Source organism: Clytia hemisphaerica, unplaced genomic scaffold (genome assembly GCF_902728285.1).
Source record: "Clytia hemisphaerica strain Z4C2 unplaced genomic scaffold, Clytia hemisphaerica genome assembly, whole genome shotgun sequence".
Classification (NCBI taxonomy): domain Eukaryota; kingdom Metazoa; phylum Cnidaria; class Hydrozoa; order Leptothecata; family Clytiidae; genus Clytia; species Clytia hemisphaerica.
The window spans coordinates 288,378-303,513 of NW_027104122.1; the positions used below are offsets into that span (position 1 = coordinate 288,378).

At 34.6% G+C, this 15,136-nt stretch overlaps 1 protein-coding gene across 1 annotated transcript; it reads left to right on the forward strand.

The window, feature by feature from the left end:
- The first annotated feature begins 9,403 nt into the window (after positions 1–9,403).
- Positions 9,404–14,878, forward strand: LOC136813561 (uncharacterized). Its single transcript, XM_067070066.1, has 2 exons — positions 9,404–13,080; positions 13,294–14,878. The coding sequence occupies exons 1-2, from the start codon at positions 9,404–9,406 to the stop codon at positions 14,876–14,878; spliced, it is 5,262 nt and encodes a 1,753-aa protein (XP_066926167.1).
- The last annotated feature ends 258 nt before the right edge of the window (positions 14,879–15,136 follow it).

Consider the following 15,136-nt stretch of genomic DNA (forward strand, 5'->3'; position numbering starts at 1 on the left):
TCGTCTATATACAACAATGTCAATGATGTTAAAGAAAAACCTTTAATGCCTGACAGGTAAATGTTACTTTTTAAATGCCTGCCATGTAATACTTTATTTACACCTCTCATAGAATTGAGCAATTTGTAATAACATGGTGAATTATGCGTTTTGTCACGGTTCTCAATTTTTGATTTATTCCACTATTTAGGCTTGAAACTGGATGGTTTGTATATGAAGCATCGACTTATATTAAAGAGTTCAATACTTGGCCACGAAAACCTAAGACTAAGGAATTCGACTTGGAGAAATTTTGTGCAGATAATTACGAACAAATTCGTAGAATCGTTGACTCCAAATGGTTGAAGCATGTTTGTAATGAGACAGGATGTAAGGAACGTCTCATAGTGATAGATGGGAATGAAAAATGTTACCGAATGATTTGATCTGCGAAGAAAGAAAGAGTAGAATCCGCTAAAGGTGAGGTAAATTCTTACAAGGTTTGCATTAAAAATCCAAAAAGAGGCAACCAATACACTAAGGCATCGAAATATTGCGAATTACATCAAAATGGGGAATCAACTGTACTTGACGATGTTGTATTAGATTTACGTCCTCGCACTCGGTTATTTTGTAAGACCTTTCATGAAACTGTGACGTCCAATGAAGGTTGCAAAAAGGAAGAAAGTATCGATAGGTTTTATGATCGCACAGCAGGCTTGTTTTATGTTTTCCGATCGTGTGGGATAAGACTTTCACACTGGGAAATGTATACACATGAAAGTTTGAGTAGTGTTTTTACGTATCTCGTCGATCTATTTGGCAATGAGCCTTCGGATCATATTTCTGGTGTTGTTTATGATCGTGCGTGCGACTTACATCCGTTCATTCATCGATTGGCAACCGAAGGTAATCAACACGCAAAAGTTTACGAATTACTCAATTATGTCGTGGACATTTTTCATGCTGAGAAACATACCCAACCTAAGTGTGTTCTTGGAAATGAGCAGTGCTTTTATCATCCGCACCTTGAGAAATTTGAACATTTTCGTAAAATGAACACAGAGATTGCCGAACAATCATTTGCAAGGATAAATCCATTTAAATATATCACGAGAAAAATGTCTTACGCAAAACGACTAATATGTTTTTGAAATTTATAGACGATAATTCTAATGAATTTAGGGTTATGAATTGTTCTATCTGAACACATGATTCCAGCTGGTTTTTGATTTTATAATTTCCGTTTAATTAAAATGTAAAATTTTTTATTATTGTTAATAGATTTAAATTTTTGATAGTAATTTTTAAGAAATTGAAATTGTCAAATAATTAGTTGAAAGAATTTTATTAACTCGAATTTCTTCAGTTTGAGTATGAATTTAAATATCTGAAGAATGGAGGTATTTAGAATTGCAAGTTATGATTTTACCTCGGCCGGGCATTTTTGGAGCATAATACGCTGGTGGCGAAAAAGCATCATGTAATCTGTCAAGGATATCAGGCGGATGATGATTTTAATAGACGTTAGAATTTAAGGATATCCGCCGGACTTCCGCGATTCCGCAGGCGGCGGCGGAAGATGATTTTAATAGACGTTAGAATTTAAGGATATCCGCCGGACTTCCGCGATTCCGCAGGCGGCGGCGGAAGATGATTTTAATAGACGTTAGAATTTAAGGATATCCGCCGGACTTCAGCGATTCCGCAGGCGGCGGCGGAAGATGATTTTAATAGACGTTAGAATTTAAGGATATCCGCCGGACTTCCGCGATTCCGCAGGCGGCGGCGGAAGATGATTTTAATAGACGTTAGAATTTAAGGATATCCGCCGGACTTCCGCGATTCTGCAGGCGGCGGCTGATTTAAGTACTTATGTATCTATTCCGTAATAATGAATGGAATGATAGTATCATTCGAGGATATGTTAATTTCCGCCGGATCCTGCGGAGAGGAATGAAAAATCTGTGCCCTATCACCAATTAATAACCAATTACCCTACAATTCCTTTTCAAATGAAGTGTAAACTTTAAAGGTGTCATCATGGATTGAACTCAAATTGTATACCTAAACAAAAATTGCAAAGAATTGAATTGGATGTCACTGTTAAAATCCTAGGATAGAATTTGCCCTGGTACTGTAATGGACTATACAATAATCAAGGAGAAATCTTACCAATAATGTCAACAATTCTTAAACCTGTATTTCTCAAACTTAGGCCAGTAATCATCTGGTTTCTTCGAAGTGCTTCTTTTTTTCAATAATTCATAATTATTTGATAATACTTTAATATCGTGCTCCAATGTTCAATAGTTCTTTGGATAAACATTGCAAAAAATCTTTTGCAATACAACCCTTTGCAACAGTTTTCTCAAAATTCTCATTCTTTCCTGTATTGATCTTAGTGGTGAATAGATATTCCAACGCTTTCTTGGCATTTGGTAGAACATCCAAAGGTTATCTTTCCAACATCTCAAACTTAACACAGGTATTACAATCTTTACATTCATCTGTCCACTCATGTGGCTTGTGTGATGCTCTTTGCAATTGAAAAACCTTTTATTCCTATGTGTTTGTTTTGATTTTTTACTTGGCAATTTCTGGCTTGATAAAATATCTTTTGCTCTTGTTCGAAGTACCTCAGCATCTCTATCCTTGTCTACGTTCATAATCCTACTCTCTAAAGGAACTAAACATTTTTTGAGGTCATGCTTTTTTTGTCTCCAAGAACTACACAACACAGTATAACTTCGAAAAAATATAATTTCCACTCTCAATGTCTTTCCTAATTTGTATAAAAACTTCTTTTAAAAACGTATAATTTGTTTAAAATGAACCCCCACTTTACACATGTTTTTGACGTCATATCGTTCATATTTTCTATGAATTTTGTGTATTTTCATCAACTTTAAAGCTTCATATTTCGCGAACAAGAAATAATAGGAAGATAGTAAAATCATTTTTGATTTCAGGAAGGATTCAGTTTTACATATACTAAATTTGGGGTTTTCAGCTTATTCCAATAAAAAGTTCAATTTTTTCAAGCGACTCTAAAATCATTTTCACTCGCTTGTTTTTGAAAGTTCAAACATAGTTTTACTCCGCTCAAAAATGGCTTTTTAATGAATTCTGTCTCTTGGTTATACCATTTGTGGATAAAAAGTTATTGCTACACTAAAAAAGTTAAAAGTTCTCTATCAACTAAAAGTAAGAGCTTTTCCAATTACTTTCTGAACGTGTTTACGTCAAAGAGATGGCTCGACCTATTCCCCTAACAAAATACGCATTGCTTTAAAAAGATTAGATTTTCTGTAAACATAAATGGCTATATCTTTCGATAGAGAAGTTTTTAGAGAAAAATATTTTCAGAGGTCATTCCTTTTATGTATGTGATGTTATTTAGGCATTTTCAAAAAAATGTTTAGTTCCCCTTTAAATAAACCTGAAAATATCTTTATATCATGAAAACAGTTACATTCAATTAACCAGAATTATGCCAAAGTTGAACTACTAACTACATGAAATATTAGTCATAATCAAGATTTTATTCGAATTTCTTGGGAATTATGCAATTTAGTCCAAATCTGGTCCAAGATATGGTCATAACTTTTTTTAGCTTTATTTCTGACCTCTACTACTTATGTTTTTTGGAATCAGCATTAAATCTCTGATAATTTGATATGCCACATGACTATGTTTTAAGAAAGTTGGTGTTAGGCTATTTTCGGTCCGGGGTCGCGCTGAGTACCCCACAGAAATGGGGCCCCCAAAATTTTTGATTTTTTTCTTCTTTTTATATAATTTGGCAGCTTTTATACATATGCCACTAAATTCTTTCTAATTTTCTTTTTCTAAGTCCCCTCCCTATATACTACACACAGATTTTGTGTCTATATCACAAATCTTAAGTGTTTGTTGTATAGCTACTGGTTGTGCCACAAAAAAGTTTCACTCTTTAAAGTTATTTCTCTCGACTTCTTTAAATTTTTGACAAACAAAATCTTTTGCATTACAAAGAGGGAAGATTAAATTAAAATTTGATGGGTCATTTTATCAAATTTGGTTTCACTGGATCAAAAATTATATGTCAAACTATAGTAAATAAAAAATGTTCTTTCAAAATGGCTCAAAAACGTCCAAATTCGACCTATCAAATTAATGAGAAGTTATGCACCATATATCCAAAACCCTTTGCTTAATTAAAGTAATTAAAACAATTATATTAACTAAAACAATTATTGATTGTTGAAATTGGTGGAAGCTCTTAAAAGTGTCAATTCTATACTTTTTTGACGTCAAAAAAGGACAAAAGCGTTGCAGAAGTGTCACATTTGATGTCTTTGACATCATTTTTCTCAAGTTAGGTTGAGAAATCAACTATGTTCGCTTATGAGTCCTCTATATTGTTTTTCCAGAGCTTTCTGTTAGTATAAGTGGTTACATAATTTAATTTGTTTTATTTTTCGTCAATTTTCTGGGGTTTGCAGGGCTTAGAGCTTTGTCTGGGAAAAGTGACTTCATGTTATATCTCGGGACCCAAATGCAGAAAGAAATGGCACCATATTTTTTGTTCTATTGTTTAGACCTTCTATCATCATTATCAATCAAAAATTTAGCTCTACCCCTTTTCTACAAACGAAGCTAAAAACTCTTACAATTCCACCTACACTATTATTTTTTATAGAAATTTGATAGGTCTAATTTGGACGTTTTTGAGCACTTTTTGAAAGCAAACTTTTTATTCAGGCCAACATAATTTCAATCTTCTCTCTTTCCAATGCAAAGGACTTTGTCAGTCAAAAACTTATAAACTCAAGTTACTTTTAAGAGTGAAACTTTTTTGTGGCCCACCCAGTAGTTCAATTTAAGTTTTATTGTTTATTCAATTTATGACTTACAAAAGAAAAGAATCTTAAAAAGTTTTAAAGAAAAATTTGTCGTCAAAAAATTTGGCAATTGCCAATTTTTGTTAATTTTGGCAGGTATTTAAATTGGCGCTCGATCGATTTTGAAAATTTTGACGAATATTTAATTTAGCAAATTTTGCTTAAAAACCGCCAAATCTGCTAATATTAATACACGCTAAGGTAGTCTTTTTTTAAACACATCGCTCTATTGAATAATTGAAGTACTTGAAATACAATAACATAAATAACTTTTCAGTTTTAGCTATATAGTATAATATATCGTTCTATCAAGAGATTGGGTGGCAGAACAGCATATGCATTTCTGAAATTCCCACTTCTTTTCCACTCTTTTTCCTCTTCCTTGACTGTAAAATGTGTGTGGCAGACACAGGGTGGGATTTGGCAGTCCACTCCAGTTAAATTTCTTCAGTGGTACTTCTACAATGTTCGTGGCAGGAACCATGTCAAGGGTGTGGCGACTTTGGCGAGTGGACTGTACTTACTTTTTCATTTTGATAATTTAACTTTTTGAGCAGGTTCTCAAATTGCTTTTTTCGTTGTTTTTTATTTAGTATGCGCGTGTTTTTTATTTTAAGGAACACATTTTTTATCCTTATCTGTACGGTGGTGTCTCATGAACACTGCTAGGCCTACCTGCATAACCCTATTTCCATCATATAGGAGGATATTTTCGTAAATGGCCAAAATCCTATGTAGGTTGAAAACTGAAGAACAGATTCTGTGTTTCCTAGAAAATCTACTTTTTACTCATATTGAGTTAACTTCTTCTTATGGTCATTATAAGATCAAAGTTTTGACGAGAATGGATCTCTATTTCATCATTTTCTGTTTCCTTTTCCTGCCTGATTAACCTATCTGTGAATATTCATTCTGTTTGTCTGTCTTGTTCTTTCGTTTCGCATATTTGTTTGTCTGTCTTGTTCTTTTTTGGTTACCCATTTTGAATAGTTCGAAATTTTTTGTACTTCTAGACTGAATTACTAGAATTTCTTTTCTATCATGACAATTTATGTAAAATAGCCTCTTCAACACATTCACGCATGCTTATTGTGAGGGTTTGTTCATGAGGCATTCCATGATCCAATTCTTCATACTATTTTTATTTTTCATTAGATCAATATTATAAGTAAACAATGTCAAGAAGTGAAGAGGTTCGAAGTATCATCAACTCGAACAATTTAACGCAATACTCTGACAAAAATCAAAATAAAGAGTACAAATCAGCATCTGTTTAAAACAAAAAATCAACTAAAGGCCGCAAAAGCAAAGGAGACAAAGAAAAGAAAGAATATGGTTACAAAGTAACCATTTTTGATGGACTCAAAAAGCGCATGACAAATAAAGATGTTGTTAATTTAAAAGACCTGACAAAATTAGCTTCTGGAGACATAACAATAAATGAAGATCTCACTGAATCTGAAATCAGAAGAGAGATTTTGTCTGTCGGAAAAGAAACAATTTTAAATGACATCAAAGATACCATACAATTTGATTATTTGAAGCGAGAGGGAAAAACAAATGATTTCAAGAAACACTAGCATTCAGATCGATTTAAATACAATTTCACTGGAATTAAAACATACTTGGGAAGGGACAGCAAGAACATTTATATAATTTTAATAAATAAAATCTCAAAGAAAGGTACTTCAACAAAAAAGCTCCTTCAAACAAATAATAATACTGTGTGTATTGCATCTTCAAGTGAAGATGGCTTTAGTAGTGATGACAGTTCTGGTTTTACAAGAGTTCTTACAAACAAGGTTAGTATTATTATTATCAGGTGTATTAAAATTATTTGGTCTTACAAAGAGACATTTATGTCACTATATTGGAACATTTAAAATGGAACCCTGTCCCCCTGGGCTTAATATTCTCTTCTTGTGAAATTCTAAAAAAATACCCTCAATAATATTTAGATCAGTTTAGGTGCTTTTCTTGCCAATCTTGATGAATACATGAACAAAATATCTTTTTTTTATAGGATCAATCAAATACTCGTTCAGTGAAAAGAAAACAACATTTTGGAGATGCACCGTTACCTTGTGCGAAGAAATCCAATTCAATTGATGGTGGCACTTTGCTTGATTTTTTTATGGAAAAATGTTATTCTTACTTCTCACGTATGTCATTTGTTGTTATTTCAAATATGAAAATTTACATAATTTTGTGCCTTTTGATGGAGCTAAACACTCACTAAGACAAGAAGAACTAATAATTTTCATGATCTGAATAAATTCCTGAAAATTCTATTAAAATAAAAGTAAGTTGCACCTTCTTTAGTAAAAAGAAATAGACTAAAGTTCTCTGATTGACACTAAAAAGCACGAAAATAGCGAAAAACAGCTTATTTTAGAGTCAATCAGTTGAGGACTTTGTATTATGTCTTTTGATTGACTAAATATTTTTGAAAGATTCTTTCACATTGATGATGTTCTAAGATCAAGGAATCACCCCTGAGAAAATGGTAATTATAGAACAATTGTACCAGAAGTTGATTTTCTTCTTAATTTTTCATTTTCATTTTTGAAATTTTTTGGAATTTTTTTAATCCATAATATTCTACTCATTGATATCTTTACAACGAGCATAAAATCGCTATCTAATTCAAATTCTATCAAAAGTTACAGCCTTTTTTAACTCCGTTGTCAATTATTTTGAGACAGACTTTAGTTCAACTTTTTTTATTTGTCGCGCAGTCTTTACGTCACTTTTGAACAATGGAATTGCTTCTTTTTTCGATTGACCAATGACGTGCCGTCAAGTTAGAAAATCTGTCGTTCATGTCCCACAAAACTGGACACCAGCCTTGAGTTTCTTCTTAAAAAAGTTATCAACTTTCTTTAACTTTTTCTAGAACACTTTAACTTAAAAATCACGGAAACTTTCTGTCTAATAATTTATTTTCTTTTTTAATTATTACGCACGGAGCGAGCGTTAGCGAGCGGAGTGCGACTCTTTTGGCAAACGCATGCGCGTAAGCAAAATTTACAAAATTTCAATGATATGCGGGTGCTAAAAATGGAAATTCACCTTTTTTTTCGTCTAGCCGCTATTCCACCATGTTTAGCCTCTGGAATGTTTCAACTTTGAAAATTTCGTGAAAATTAGCGTTTTTTGAGAAGAAGTCGTTGCAGTGTCAATCTTTCGCAAATTTAAAAACCCATTTTCCCTTGGAAAAAATTGACGTTTTTTGTTTTTTTGGGACCCTTGGGGCATAAGGTACCTGTTGACCGCAAAAATTCCAAAATTTGCGAATTGACCGTTGATAACATTAGGGGTAAAGGGACCCAATGACGTCACGGGTTTGGGAAAAACTTCAAAATGCGATATCTCGAGTTTGAAGAGGAGTTGGGAGGTCGTTGACCCCTCATTCTATCGGGAATTTTATGGGGAATGAGATGAGAGGGTTTATAAGGCCTGAGCAGGACTTTTAAATTTGGCTGAATTTTTAGCCATTTTCAGCTGATGACGTAATCAAAATAGAAAACCTGCGATATCTCGAGTTTGAAACGGAGTTGGGAGGTCGTTGACCCCTCATTAGATCGAGAACTTTATGGGGAATGAAATCAAAAGGTTTATAAGGCATAAGTAGGACTCTAAAATTTGGCTGAGTTTTTAGCCATTTTCAGCTGATGACGTCATCAAAACAAAGAAATGCGATAACTCGAGATTGGAAAGGAATTGGGAGGTCGTTGACCCCTCATTCTATCGGGGATTTTATGGTGAATAAGATGGGAGGGTTTATAAGGCTTGAGTACGATTTTTAAATTTGGCTGAATCTTTAGCCATTTTCAGTTGATGACGTCATCAAAACAAAAAAATGCGATAACTCGAGATTGGAAAGGAGTTTGGAAATGGCTAACCCCTCTTTGGATCGAAAAATTTATCAAGAATGCAATGAGAGAGGGGTGTTATGAGGCCTTAGGACGACTTTAAATAGAAATTGGTTAACATTTGGGTAAGCAGCGTGAAAAAAATCAAAACAAAACAGCCGAAAAGAACTGAACTCTCGGAATAAATAATGGAAAAACGTAAAAAAACTATTTTTTGATGAGCTCTTACTCCATTCTTTCAAAAAAGTCACAGTCAGTGAAATTAAAACTGATGAAATACATAGAAATTATTACAAAACTACTCGACACACACGTGACACGATCCAAAGCAAATAAATTCAGCTTTCGCCACTTTCGTTCGTTTCGTGAGAACTGTCGTATAATTTGTAACCCGGTATATACTTATGTGAGTTGCCTACTCGGCGCACTTTGTACTTATGCAAGTGTTTATACTTGAAAGACCAGTTCATGATTATACTTTATACAACATGGTCCATACCGAACTGGATTGAACTCGTTTTTTAAAATTTTACAAATTGGAATGCCACTTGGGGCATTTGTGTTTTGGTTGTTGGAAGAGATACAGAAAACATACAACAACAACAAATAAGAAAAACAAATTTTGATTATTTGATTATTTGGTTATTGAGTTATTGATTTAAAATGGCTGAGAAAAATTCAAAGAGACAGCGTGCTGGACTTGTCTCGTATGTTAAGAAATTATTAGAAGGAGATATCAAAGAGATTATGACTACTGAACAGTCAAAGTTAGTGAATGACAAAATTGAATATCTCGTTGTTTTGAAAAACACTGTCAAAGAAAAATTGAAAAGTATCATGGAGTTATACCAAGAAATTGCAGATGAAGAAACCGAGGATGATGATTACAATTTGATTATGAATGACGCATTGGATTACGAAGTCAAAACAAACTACGAAATACGTAAGATTGAGAATTTTGTTACCAAATTTTCTAGGGGAAAGAGCACTGGTGGGGGGTCTTCAAATGTCGAGCTTTCTACTCCTGTAAGTTCTGTCCAATCTGTCGCAAAAGCAAAAACAAACGTGAAACTTCCGACTTTGAAAATCAAACAATTTTCTGGGAATCCTGCTGATTACCAGTCATTCATAGAATCGTTTAACGTTGCTGTTCACAATGAAAAAAGCATCCCAGATGTACAAAAACTTAATTATTTGTTGGGTTACCTCGAAGGAGAGGCAGAAAATTTATTGAAGGGATTTCATTTATCGAGCGAAAACTATTCAAAAGCTCTAGAACTGTTAAAAGAGCGTTTCGGCAACAAAGAAAAACTTATATCGTTTCATATGGGGAAAATTATTGAACTTGAATCGGTATCTAATATCAATGATTTGAAAGCTCTACGAAACCTTTACGACACCGTTGAAACTCAGCTACGAAATTTAGAAACCTTTGAAATGAAAAATGAAGAATATGGGCCACTTTTGATCCCACTTTTGATGAATAAGATGCCTGGAGAAATGCAACTTATTATCTCAAGAAACATTTCGAATGAACAAAAATTTGATTTATTAACACTTTTAAAAACATTCAAAAATGAGCTTGTAGCTCGCGAAAAAATCTCTTCAAGTTGTTTACAAGAGAGTAAATTTACTGGAAGTTCATTGTTAGGTCACACACAAAGATCTAATCGTCATGACAACGCCTCCTCAAAAAATCTCTCTACGAAGACAAGTGAGCGAAAACAATGCATCTTTTGTAAACGAAATCACAAAGAACAATATTGTGATATAGTAGAGAATAAAGAAATCAGAAAGTCTATAATAATAAAGGAAAGACGTTGCTTTTGTTGCTTCAAGATCGGCCATTCATCAAAACAATGTCGAACGAATATGAAATGTTTTGTGTGTAAAGGAAAACACCACGTCTCGATTTGTACAAACAATGAACAGGATAAAAACATTGAAACTCTCACGAAAGAAAAAGAGAAAGACAGTTCAAATAAAAAGGAGGGAAACGATGAAAGTGTTTCGTGTGTAGCTGGGTCAAAGAATAATAATGTATTTTTACAAACTGCTACTGCTACCGTTTCGAGTAAAACGAAAGAACAGAAAATGAGAATTCTTTTTGATTTGGGGTCACAGATTACGTATATTACACCGAAAGCTGCTGAAAGACTCGAGCTAAATGAACCCATCGCGACTAAAGATATATGTATTAAAAGTTTTAATGATAACTCTACAAACAAAACTCTGAACGTTTTCGAAGTTACCGTGAAAGGAAAAAATTGTGAAATTCCAGTGACTGCTTTGTGCAACGAAATTTGCCACCCACTGAAGAATCAGAATATTGAAAGTGTTTATGAAATTCCTGAGTTTGCTTCGTTAGATTTTGCAGATTCGAATCCAAAGAACTCTCCGTTAGTCGTTGACATGCTGATTGGTGCTGATAATTATTGGAGATTTTTCAACGACCACAAAGTCAAAAATTCCAAAGGAACTTTGGTTGCTATTGATACAAAGCTAGGCTATGTTTTGTCCGGCTCTATTAACAACAATCCGTTAGAGTCAAACGTTTTGACCACGCATGTTCTGGAGTGCCAGTATGAGATACGCGAACCGAACACAGATTTACAAAAAACTTTGAACAAATTTTGGGACTGTGAAAATGTCCAAGAATCGAATGACGAAATTAAATCTACTGCTATTGAAAATTTCGAAAATGATATTTCTTTTAATGATGAGGCTAAACGTTATAAGGTCTCCCTACCATTTCTCGAACAGTACGAAATTTTGAATGATAATTTTGAAACCAGTAAACGTCGACTCAGATCAGTGCTTCTGAAACATTTCAAATCGAATGAGGAACTTTTGAAAACTTATGATACAATTATCAAAGAACAGATTGAATTAGGTGTGATTGAAGAAGTTCCAACTTCATCCGCCCCAGAGAACGCGTTTTATTTACCGCATCGACCAGTGTGTAGAGACGACCGTATAACTACAAAGGTCAGAATGGTTTTCGATGCTAGCTCTACAACTTACGGTCCTTCTTTAAATGACTGTTTGGATCCAGGACCTTCGCTCACGACGTCATTATTTGGCATTCTACTCCGTTTTCGTGCCAAGAACATTGGTTTAGTTGCAGACATCGAGAAAGCTTTTTGGCAAATCATGTTGAATGAGAAAGATCGTGATTTTGTTCGTTTTTTATGGTTGAAAGACACCAATGATATTGATTTTCAGAACTTTGATAACAATCAACTCGTTACTTATCGTATTTGTCGCGTTTTATTTGGAGTTACTTCTTCACCGTTTCTATTAAATGGAACACTGAGATACCATATTAATAAGATAAAAGATACGTCAGTTCGTGACCTGCTACTCCGCTCCTTACACGTCGACGACCTTACGACAAGTCTAGACACTGAAGCTGAAGCCTGTGAATTTTATACGTCCTGTAAAGAACATTTTGCTGAAGCCAATTTCAATCTTCGTAAAGCTCAATCGAACTGTGAATCGCTCGAACGAAATCTGAAAAAACTTTTTACAGGAGAGAATCAAGTCCTCGACAAATGTGACCTCACTAAAGTGCTCGGCCTCCCTTGGAACAAAGGTAATGATAAGTTCTTTCTTAATTTCCAAAACTCTTTACACTCAGCTGAATTTTCGTTACCTACAAAGAGAAATGTTATTCAATTTACGTCGTCAATTTTCGATCCTCTCGGACTTATAAATCCTCTTATCGTGAAATTGAAAATTTTATTCCAAGATATTTGTATTTCCAACACTGATTGGGATGAGACTATTCCCACTGAATTAATTTCTGTCTGGCAGCAAATTTTACTTGATTTGAAGGAAATTAAAGATATTAGTTTTCTGAGACCGTATTGTTATACTACAAATGATGATCCGGTCGTTTCTCGTGAACTTCATGGATTCAGTGATGCTTCAAAAAGAGCATATGGTTGTTGTGTTTATCTAAGAACTGAATTTGATTCTGGTCTTGTAAGCACATCGTTAGTTACAGGCAAATCTCGTATTGCACCCATAAAGGGTAGTACTGTCCCCAAATTAGAACTGTGTGGGGCTCAAATTTTAACTATCATCATCAATCAAGTGAAGTCTGAACTGAAAGATACACTTTTTATTGAGAAAATTTATGCTTGGATAGACTCCACCGTCGCTTACTGTTGGCTCAAAAACGAAAATAAAGTTTACAAACAATTTGTTCAAAATCGAGTAAATGAGATAAGAGGGAAATCAAAAACTTTTGTTTGGAAACTAATTGACACTTTACAAAATTCTGCTGATGATGTAACCCGGGGTTTATTGTTATCTCAAATTGTACAAAATAAGAGGTGATTGAATGGCCCCGAATTTTTATCTCTCTCACAAGAACACTGGCCAGACCTAAAGCCAGGTGATAACTTTTCGAAACAAAATGAACATTCTACTACAGAAACTGTTAATCTGTTTGTTGGAACTGAATTTGAATTCTCTGACCTTGATGATGAAGAGAAAGTTACTTGTTTAGCTACTAACACTGCATTTAATCTCGTTTTATTTAACAGTTACAATATTGTTCGTGAGTATCCTGATCCAGATTCGTGTGAAATACCACAATCTGATGAAAGTCATACAATTTTTAGTGATGGGGTCGAGGTCCCGAATTTACTGGGAATCCTCGATCCAAGAAGATTCGGTTCGTTATCCCGTTTATTTCGGGTGACGGCCAAAGTTTTAAAATTCGTGAGAAACTTAAAACATAGTGTTCAAAACACTAGGCACGATGCCGAAGAATCAATCAATCATCTAGTGAACGCAAAGAAGCTGTGGATCCTTGAAGTACAAAAAGAATACCAATCACCGCGATACGAACAATTGAAACGAAGTCTGGACGTTTTTACAGACGCTAATGGTATTTTACGATGCAAAGGACGGCTAGGAAACGCACCCCTTCCGTTCGACACGAAATTTCCAATTCTTATACCACGTGATTCGAGATTAGCTGAACTGATTGTACTCGAATGTCACCAAACCGTTGGACATAACAAAACGAAAGATACCTTAAACGAAATTCGCTCACAATATTGGATTCCAAAAGGCAGACAACTCGTCAAGAAACTGATAAACTCGTGTTTAGTTTGTCGATTATTCGAGGGTAAGCGATGTATTTACCCTGACCAACCCAAGTTACCATCAGAACGTGTCGATCAAAGTTACGCGTTTGAGAATATCGGTATAGACTACGCTGGTCCGGTATTCGTTCGAAACAATTTTGGTGATCAGAAAACTCTTTACAAATCGTGGATTGCTTTGATAACTTGTTACTCTACGCGAGCTGTATACCTTGATCTCGCTACAAGCTACGATTCAGACGCTCTAATTCGTATTTTAGAACGTTTCTTCAACAGATATAACGCTCCGAAAGTTATTAACTCTGATAATGGTTCGAATTTCACCTCTAATGCTACACAAGATTTTGCAAAATCTCGTTTTATCCGTTGGAAATTTAACATTGAGGCTGCTCCCTGGAGTGGTGGAGTGTTCGAGAGACTGGTTCAGTCTACCAAACGTGTCTTACGCAAATCTCTAAGAAAGGAGATACTGACGTGTGATGAACTTTCCACACTACTTAAACGTATTGAGAATATTCTAAACAATCGTCCGTTAACGCATATTTATGATTCCGAAATCACACAGCCATTGACCCCAAACCATCTGATTTACGGGAGGAAGATTGAGACTTCCGTAAAGAACACGGACGAGAACGAGAACGACAATGAAATAAACTGTGGCGCTATAAAGCGTGCCTTGTCATACTTTTGGGAACAATGGAAAAGTGAATACCTAACAAGTCTACGCGAGAGGAATGTTAAACCCAATCGCAACATGAGAACTGAAACTCTAAATGTTGGAGACGTTTGTCTCATTGATGACCAAGGACCAAGGGTCAAATGGAAGATGGGAAAGATCGAAGAACTCATCAAAGGTAAAGACGATAAAGTACGTGGCGCTGTCGTTAAGACAATGAATGGACAGTTAAAGCGCCCTATCAATAAACTCGTTATTATTCACAGTAACAAAACTGATGAACTTGATTATGCGGGTATCACTTTTGTGCCCAACGCATTAGAAGATATACCGTCCTCTTAAATCGTGTTTTGTTTATATTTTGATAGATTTATGACATTTATTTGATATTTTTAGGGTCTCTCACTTCTGTGGGGGAGTGTCGTATAATTTGTAACCCGGTATATACTTATGTGAGTTGCCTACTCGGCGCACTTTGTACTTATGCACGTGTTTATACTTGAAAGACCAGTTCATGATTATACTTTATACAACAAGAACCAAACAGTTCTTTTTATCAATGCATGCCATAAAAACTTGAAATTCTTTAATACTTGTCAA

What these genes read in the sequence shown, in the direction of transcription:
- LOC136813561 (XM_067070066.1), top strand. Translation starts at nt 9,404, where the DNA reads ATGGCTGAGAAAAATTCAAAGAGACAGCGTGCTGGACTTGTCTCGTAT. An exon ending in CAAATTGTACAAAATAAGAG is followed by an intron (nt 13,081 to 13,293) that starts GTGATTGAATGG and finishes TTTATTTAACAG; the next exon opens with TTACAATATTGTTCGTGAGT.